General features: G+C 31.3%; 1 protein-coding gene across 1 annotated transcript in view; it reads right to left on the bottom strand.

The window, feature by feature from the left end:
• LOC117121029 overlaps positions 1 to 2024 on the bottom strand; it is a 5816-nt gene extending 3792 nt beyond the window's left edge. The window contains exons 1-2 of the mRNA XM_033266125.1: positions 1666 to 2024; positions 9 to 169 (exon numbers count right to left, since the gene is read on the bottom strand). Coding sequence (XP_033122016.1) covers positions 9 to 169; positions 1666 to 1843 — 339 coding nt within the window. The 5' untranslated portion in view covers positions 1844 to 2024. The remainder of the gene's footprint in view (positions 1 to 8; positions 170 to 1665) is intronic.
• Between the last annotated feature and the right edge of the window lie 8159 nt (positions 2025 to 10183).

The raw sequence follows: 10183 nt of genomic DNA on the forward strand, positions 1-10183 counted from the left end.
TATCATACCGGGGCTTGATCGGACGTTTCTAGGTTATTCTGAAGCCGAGCAGGCTTTTTGATTGGTCTTCTACCAACTCCAAAGGAGGTTGTGGCTTCATCATCATTGTCTTCTACTTCAGCTTTCTTTGCCACTTCGGATCTCTTTTTTTCCATTTCGTTTTGAGTTCCTTAAATGTAAACACATTTACTTGTAATTATCTAACACCACTAACACAACAAATCAAAAGTGGATTAAATATAAATTACCTCTTTTAATATGCTACGAATGCAATTTGTGGTAGTGATGACGTCATCAACAACTAACTGAAAAACACGGTGATTATGCGTAATAAACTAGACTTAGTTCTATCGCCAAGCCCTGATACAGGCTACTATAATAACACGCCCTCTATCGCATGTGGAAAAAGAGCGGCATTAAACCAAATAAGTTTTATTAAGTTTTATTAAGTTTTTATCAGTTTTAAGTAAGTTATTAAGTTTTTAGCCCACACTGCTGTGTTTTATTTTATAATAAAATTTTATGTATGTATACAAATCAAAAGTGGATCAAGTTTAAATGACCTCATTTATTTACAAAAGCAATTTTGTGGTGATGACGTCATTACTAACAAAAGGAAAACACGGTTGTTATGCGCTAGAGTTGTGTCTATTGTCAAGCCCTGCGACGGGCTACCTGCGTGTTACTGTAATAACACGCCCTCTAGCGCATATGGGAAAAGAGCGGCCTTATCAAATTAAATCAAACTAATGAGTTAAACATACCAAATCATTATCAAGGTTTAATAATGTAAAATGAAGTTTGTTTAATACAGTAGGTAACTTTTGGTATGTTCAATATTGTTTAATTTTGCCTATTCAAACTTTTTACCAATTAAATCTTTTAATAAGGCCAAATAAAATAAATTGTTTGTTGACCCTTCTTTTAAAAATGATAAATAGAGGAGGGTGAAAAAATTTTGTTTTTTTTAATTTATTTTTTTTAAATACTCATCAGATGAAATTAAAATAACCCACAGAGGCCTAGAATGGCAATATCTTACATCAGACAACAACTTTAGACTAATTTGTAGGTCATCTGGCAAAAAATAAAGATAAATTCACTCACATTTGTTTTCTAATTTGTAAATAAAAAGCTTAAAAAACCCTTTATTTAAGGTTTTATTTTGTTTTTCCGCCTGTATTTTTTTTCAGTGAGTTAGGGGCGGGCTGATGAGGGCAAACAAACGATTTTTTGGCCTATCTTGGTTAATCACTATCAAATATATGTAGGCTAGTTTTTAATCTAAAGATATAGACCTATTTATATTTGTATTTGATTATGAATGTATTCTAAAACATTAGTTAACTAATCTATTGTTGACTTTAATTTAATATCTTTTCATATGATGATTTTGTCGACGTTAAGTTATGAATGGTGTCCGACAAAAACGTTTAGACAGCATTTTCTACAATAATAATAATAATAATATAATAATAATAATAATAATAATAATAATAATAATAATAATAATAATAATAATATTAATAATAATGATGACAATAATAATAATAATTTTATTATATAAAATCTATAAAAAATATATATATATATAATAGGCCTATACGTACGCCTATATACGTAGGCTTTTAATTTATATTTTATCAATAAATGTGTACTACATACCGTATGCTAATACATGACATGGTGATGACTCTTCGCCTTTCTTCCAGTAAAAGTCACAAACAGTCCCGACTAAAGCGCATGGATTTTGTACACTCTTAACACTAAACCTCGATGGAAGAACGTCCCATGAATCTTCCTCTTCAATCCATTGTACTAGAAAATATATATTCGACGACATGTTCGCGTGTGTTCTGAAGGATAGACAATCTAGAACTGATTTAATCAAACGGGCAGTTTAAAATCCAAAAAAGCGCCAAACACACACAGCGTCAAAAGACGATGATTGGCTACTATAGTTATGCATGGATGACTGTAGGGTGAGATTCACATAAATAATGTATCGTCCTTGGGTGTGATATGGGTGTGATATCTGTCGAAATACACTGCTTATTGAGTCCTATCTCAGTAACTATTCTATCGATTTCAATTTATTGTGAACATAATGTAAATTTCGCGTTAAAAATCTTTGAAAGAGTGAAACCCATAAGATCTTGTTACTAACTCAAATGCAAAATATTTCTATTCTAAACAAAATTATTCCTTTTTATGTATAATTAAGAGCCGTTATAATGTTTAATATAATATCTGCACAACTTTTGTTTCACTTTGGCTTTTCTTTTGAAAGTGAGTCAAGACAATTGTGTAGGCTAAAAAGCAATTCATGTTTTTTTCAAATTTAAAACTATCTTTAGTCAATTGAATTATATATATATATAATATATATATATATATATATATATATATATATAAACGGTTGAACGTGTTGCAAATATTATCAGCAGAGTGCTCGATGGTAATGAAACCAGAGCGAATTAAAGACAAAAAATGAGAGGTTCAACAGTAGCTTTGATTAGACATATTTATTACTATTTAGTTTCGTGCTACACATACATGGTGCAGCACTCTTCAGGTAAAATAGTCTAATGACTAAAGATTATCACAGATAGATTAATTGTGAGACTGAGCATGTGCAGAGTAAATTCGGTAGTTGAAAGGCAGCGGTACACTGTGATCATTAAGTAATTAACAAAGGATTAAATGACAATGAATGATAAACTTTATAATGGTCGTAAATTGCACTAGAGTTTGGTTGGGTGATAGGCCTATATACAAGTTTTTTAAGAGATATTTGTTAGCATGTCTACAAGCTGTGATAAGTTCGTTTCTCCTGTTTATGTGCTCATTATCTACCTAATCCTGTTTGATTGTAAACTGAAAGGTAGGTGTACTTTTATTTACAATAGTACAGTCACAATTTACAATAAAAGAAACAAAAAAAACTGCCCTAATGCTTGATTGGCCTTGTATGTTGTAGTGCTTGCGCAGAAGCGTAAGTCGGGAAGGGGAGAAAAATAAAAACTTTTGATTGATTTTTAAAATGGAAAGAGAGTAGATTCGAGTGATTATATGAAGTTAATTTTCATTTGTTATTCATGGTTCGAAAACAACATGAGTTCAGATAATATTAAACTAAGATAAATCATTAATAATATTTATATGTATTTTCGATTTTACAAAATATAAGAGGGCCTACGATTCACGAGGATAATTCAATTGAAATACCTTTTACGATAAATATTCTGAGAACGTAGTGTGGAAAAATGTTAATCCTTAAAAATCAATTAAATACAAATGAGAAAGCTAGAATCCCGAAACCTCTAGGGTTTCCAGAAACAAAAAAGCACGTTTCAAATTACCAACAGTCGACCTAAATAACAGTGTTTCATCTGCGTTCATTATATATGCTGTACAACTTCTATATGTTTATTTAAATAAAATAATGAAAAATAATTAAACTACTGGTTGATTACCTTTATTTTAACTAGGCTCTATATTTGAGTCAATCATACTGAATGCGCACTGTGTGGCCTTTCATTTGTTCTTAGCTAATCTTGTAAAAAGACGGTATCCGCACCCATGTCAGTCTATTGTTACTTTATCACTGTTTATCTCTTAGTATACTGTATTCGACTTTACTGTACCTGGAGTCAAAATATACTTTTCGCATTTTTTTCTATTATGCAATGAAGTTGTTATTTTTCAAAATTCACTAAAAAACACTACTGCAATTATAATATAATACTATTGTTTAATCTACAGACATACATCAAATTAAAAAAGTAAACCAAAAAACACGCAAACAAGACAGCAAAGGGTTTAACCTTTAAAGTATTTAATTAAATTGTTATGTAAATGTAGTTTACCACTGATTGTGTCTATTCCAGAGTAAAATAACGGAGGGATAAAATGATAATTCAGAGGATAGAGTGCGTCCAAATATTGCAACAAAAAAATGAGAATGATTTAAGCGAGTTATCCCCGTCCGGCTTAACTAAGATACCCGGAATGAAATAAACGTAACGAACCGAAAAATGTAACAGTTTTAAGAAGGGCTATGATTTTTTTAACGACAATAAATTAGACTTTAAAAAAAAGGAAGGAATGTGATTCTTTCCAAGATTTATATGTAATTAAAAAAGCAATTTTTTAAACATGTTCAGTATACATAAATATACCATAATCAAATAATTAGCATGCGAAAAATAAGTATAGGCCTATGCATAGCTTTATGTATGGGAATTGCAGACAGTGTACCATTACTCTCGTATATGCCGAGGCTTAAAACAGCGAATTACGATCGAAAAAAAAAAACAGGCGTCGTCGTCTTATATGCCACGATTTCACATTTCTTTTCGAAGATTGGCAGTTAATGATGTACGCCGTATTTTTAAAATGCTAAAATTAAATAAAAAATATAATGCTACGGACAAGGGAGAAAAGAGTGGCGGACCTGTGTTTTTAAGATTAGGCCTACGAAAATTAAATCAAGAATTTATTTTTTTTTTATTTCTATGAATCGATGACGCAACAATCTATGGTGGGGTGATTAGTAGGGCTTACTATTTTCAATTTCGTACCGTATATAAGCTGTTTTATTTTCTCTATGGTAATAGTAACAAACCATTAGAATAGTACCGTAACCCATACACTAATAGTAACCCAGCCTAAAAACAATCAAAGAATAACGTAGTAAACCAAGGTTAGGCTATAGGCTACCGTTTGACGTTTTACGATTACACTGAGTCTGAAATCGCTCAAAAATTAAGAACAAAATAAGAACAAATTGAGGGTAAAATGTCAAATGAGGATTTTAGTTTGTTTAAATGGAAAACCAACAAATATACCTGTACCTTATTTTCAGTATGTGTTACTATGTAATACCCTCTATAATACAGCATTGTAATAATTATACTGACTGTAAAATAATAATTGACTCTGTTTGGAAAGTGTGTAAAAATAAGAAAATAATAAGAACATTTTGAGTCTGAAATCGGCCAAAAAATAAGAACACTGGGCCTGGGAAAAAAATTTACTGGTTCTTATAAAAAAAAAAGGATATGCTTTATAATGATAGTTGTACTGCATACTCAGAACTTCAAGTCAGAAAAAAAAAGGACATAGAGTTGATTTGAGGGATTGTTTACTTTTTCCTTTCGTAATTCATGGTTGGAAAATATTTAACATGAGTTCAGATATTAATTATTAATGATAAATCATCATTATTATTTAATGTGAGATTGCACAAAATAGCCGGGTCTATGATTAGCATGCAACGTAAATTTTTTAATTTTTCACTTTTTATCAAGATATATAATCCCATTAATCCACCGGCTTTTGCCACTGGACCACCGGGGGCCCTAGGCGACTCCCTGGCCCGCCCAAACCGCTGGCATACGGCCCAAGACTTGAAATTACCTACCAGATTATAAAGTTAAAATACAAATATGAAAATAGTTTGTATTTTGTGACATCAGGTTTACACGCAAAAACAAATTATTCCTGGTAAAATTACATTTTAATTAAGAATGACGTAACATAACTGACTGCACAATTATATCATGAAGGTATATTTTTATACCTTCATTATAATGCCTACAATACTTCGTCAAGGTCAAACCATGGTCAAGCTCTGGACGATAATGAAGCCAAAACACTTGAGTTAATAACCCTGCCAATGTTATATGATACCTCCATGATAGGATCAACGAATAATGATACCGATACATTTAAATTCGAATAAAGAGGACACAAAATTGGTAGTACATTTGAGATGGTAAATTATTACCTCGCATAATTAGGGAATATCATAATATTGAATCATGTTGTACTGTAATGTGGGGTATGGAAAAGTCAAGATAGGCCTAATTACTTCATACAATATATCTCAAAAAGTGAAATATTGGGTGACCATGCCGTTACCTTACTAAGAAAAAGAACTCAAATTCTAATACATATAACAGTTAAATAAATAACTAAGGGGGAGTTATGGGGTGGTGGAGGAAGATTTTTTACAGCGATAAAGTTAATAAATGCACGTTGAATTGCGATTTAATGTAATGTTCAGTTTCCTGCAAAATCTGACGACCTGTCTATCACATGATTCAATTACTTCTGTCCATGCTTCTGTTACTGATCTGAAGAGTTTCCATGTATCATCATGGAGGTATCGAGGCGAAAACCCAGGTGCCGAAAACAGAAGCATTGCCTGTAAATCTCATTACCGTTGACATCTGAGTATCGCGGCTAGAACAAAATTATATACACATTGTCCTCGTTGTGCAAATCTTGTCATTACAAACTTCTCTTCCACTCATTGCACGGAAACCAACGCTGTGGTAACATATCATATTTATTTAAAAATGACACAAAATAATGAGGACATATACAAACATTTAGTTTATGTAAATGTAGTTCCCAAGTCTACCACTAATTGTGTCTATTCCAGAGTAAAATAACTGAAGGATAAAATAATAATTCAGAGGACAGAGTGCGTCCAAATACAATTTTTTTTTAAATAAGAACACATTTTATAAGAACACTGAGGCTGAAATTGCTTAAATATTAAGAACAAAATAAGAACAAATTGAGGCTGAGGTAAAATTAATATCAAATAAGATTTTTATTTTTAAAAAACTAGAAAAACCAGAAAATTATATCTACCTTATGCGCAGTATGTGTGACTATGTAATACCCTCTATAATGCAGTACAGTAGGTGTACCTACCTGTCATTTAGGGCCATTTTTACTGAGACCGTTTTTCGGTGGCTATTTTAGGGCCGGCCTTTTACTTCGGGACCATTTTTGCCAGGGCCACCTTTACCTACATTCCAATACAGTGTATAATGTTTGTACAATTTTTATGTTTGAAAAGTGTGTAACATAAGAACAAAATAAGAACATTTTGAGCCTAAAATCAGATAAAAAATAAAAACACTGAGTCTGAGCAAAATTTTACTGGTTCTTATAAAAAACAAAAAGGTGTAATTGCAACAAATAAATGAGAATGATTAAGCGAGTTATCGCGGTCCGGCTTAACTAGGATACCTGGAGGAATATGAATAACCCAATGCACCGAAAAAATGTAACAGTTTGAGAAGGAGCGATGATTTTTTTAAAACCATAAATTAGACTTTAAACAAAGAAAGGAGTGTGATTCGTTTCAAGTTTTACATGTAATTAAAAAATATTTTTTTTTAAACATGTTCAGTCTATATAAATATATCATGATCAAATAATTAGTATGCGAAAAAAAAGTAGGCCTATGCACAGCTTTATCAATGTATGGGAATTGCAGACAGTGTACCGTTACTCTCGTATAAGCCGAGGCTTAAAACAGCAAATTGCGATCGAAAAACCGGGGGACCGTCGTCTTATACGCCACGATTTTACATTTCTTTTCGAAGATTGGCAGTTAATGATGCACGCCGTATTTTTAAAATGCTAAAATAAATAAAAAATATAATGCTGTTGAGTATAATATGTGTGTTTTTAAGATTAGGCCTACGAATATAATTAAATCAAGAATTTTTTTTTATTTCATTGAATCGATGACGCAAAATGGGGTGGGGTGATTAGGGCTTACTGTTTTCAATTTCGTACCGTATATAGGCCTAAGCTGTTTTATTTTCTCCATGATAATAGTGACCAACTACTTTAATAGTAACCCATACACTAATAGTAACCCACCCTAAAAGCGATCAAAGAATAGTAAATCATGGTTGGCTTAGGCTACCGTATTTGAAGTTTTACGATTACACTGAGTCTGAAATCGCTCAAAAATATTAACAAAATATATAAGAACAAAATTAATTGAGGTTGAGTTAAAATGTCAAATGAGGATTTTTTAAATGGAAAACCAACAAATCTATCTGTACTTTATTTTCAGTGGTGTTACTATGACCCTCTATAATACAGCAAAGTAATAATTATACTGACTGTAAAATAATAATTGTATATGTTTGGAAAGTGGGTAAATATATAAGAACAAAATAAAAACATTTTGAGCCTGAAATCGGCCCAAAAATAAGAACACTGAGTAAGCAAAATTTTACTGGTTCAATTGAAAAAAAAAGTGAATGTGCTTGATAATGTTGTACTGCTTACTCAGAAGTTTTAGTCACAAAAACGAGAACAAAGAGTAGATTCGAGGCAGGGACGTAGCCAGGATTTCAAAAGGGGAGCGTCATGCGAGGTACGTAGGACCCGGGTGGGAGGGGGGGGGGGCTCCATTGGCGAAGCCTCCTGGAAATTAGCGGGCTCCGAAGGTTTTTTGGACTGTTTCGAGATGATAAATTGAAAATTGCAATAGACGCATCATAAATAATATTAGTAAGCCTAATCATAATTATATAAAACTTAACAGTGGGGATCCAAGAATTCAATAGTGAGGTGACCCAGCGAGGGACTTTTACAAATTGAGGAACCACCCACCTTGGGGCTGAGGTAAGAAAATTTATGAGCGGTGTACGGTAAGAATGGCCCCGGAAAAAATGGCCCCGGAAAAAATAGCCCCGGAAAAAATGGCCCCATATGACAGGTAGGTAAAAATGGCCCCAATGAAAAATTCGGTAATAGAAATTATATATTTTTTTTAGTCTTCAAATCTTTAAATAATGAGATTATGTTCTTCATTGATTTAATAAATAAAAGCCACAAATAATAATTTGATTTACTAAATTTCATTATGTAGAAATAGTTATGCTTTAACATAGATTAAAAATATGTTATGCCTTACTTATTTTTAATCTATGGTCTTTTTAATTAATTTTCTTTTTTTATTGGAAATTCCGTAGTGCATAGTAAATTTATCAAAACCCATTAGGTTTACAGTAATATGAAGAAAAAAAGTTTATACAGAAATAGTATCTAAAATGATCTCAGTTTCCAAAGTTAAAGCAGATCTAATCTAAACACACAATATTAGGCAGGATGTATTTGTTTGGAAAAGAACCCACTCTTTTGTGAAATTAAGAGGTTTATAGGTGAAAATTGTAAATTTAGAAATAAGTTTTATTTTTTCCTTTGAACTGAGATCATTATGTGATTTTTTTTTTTATTTCTTTAAAAGAATTTTTTTTTAACAATTACAGCAGATGCAAATAATGTTCTGAAAGATAATCGAAAAACAATGGCCATTGAATAACATTTTTTGATAGTAGAAATAACAGTTTTAAAAACGTTATTTCACTAACGAAGTAGAGGAATGACATACAGTATACAGTACTTCAACTACCAAAATATGCAACTCATAGATAACCACAAACTTCACTTTTGTTAAATATCAAATGAATTAACTTTACATGTTATAAACAATGCAAATAAACAGTAGTTAAAGCATGTGGATCAACTGTGTGTTTGAATCACAAGTTCATGTATGGGAAAAGGGAGAGACTTACTTTCTCGCAAACTCAGCAATAAATTGTCTGCTTACAGTTTATTCAAAGAAGTATTGCTTTTAGTAAACTGAATAATTAGGAATACATTTATTTAAGCAACTAATTTAGTTGCATACCGGTACTTGGTTTTTACTCATCACTAACTAAATCCAAGTGCCTACTACTGGCTTAGAATTATATATAGTTATGTATGACAATTATGCTAAGAATTAAAATGGCGTGCGATTGTGAGGGTAGGGTGATTATGGTAGGATTAAGTGGTATTGTTAACTCCCACAAACCTCCCAAAAGACACTGTAGAAAATCAAACAATTCAATTGTGATTGACTGACTTGGTATATCAATAATTATGATTGAAGAACTCTCTTTTTCTTTAAAAAAAAAAATAATTTGATGTTCATACTAACCCACTGTTTGTGGGGATTACCAATACACAGATTGAATTTCTGGAAAATTGTGATTCCGTTTCCGTGAAATCGGCCACAAGTAAATTATTTTAGTATTAATAAATGCATGATTTATGTTGATTTATTGATTATGTTGTTGCTATTTTTTAAAATTTAAATGGAAAAAAATAATAAAAAGTGTAATTCCTGGCTTTTTATTTATCTTTGAATATTTTATCATTGAATATTAATTCTTGCAAAAAATAAAATGTAAATGGCAATTTGTTTGATGTTAGACTCCTTTTAAAAACTAAATTATTGAAGATAAAAAAATGCATATAATGACTCAAGAAAATCAGTTTTAATTCAGAATTTGATTATTGGGGCCATTTTTAC

The sequence above is a fragment of the Anneissia japonica genome, unplaced genomic scaffold (genome assembly GCF_011630105.1).
Source record: "Anneissia japonica isolate Jap-2015-1 unplaced genomic scaffold, ASM1163010v1 scaffold287908_len133989_cov124, whole genome shotgun sequence".
In the NCBI taxonomy this organism is placed as follows: Eukaryota; Metazoa; Echinodermata; class Crinoidea; order Comatulida; family Comatulidae; genus Anneissia; species Anneissia japonica.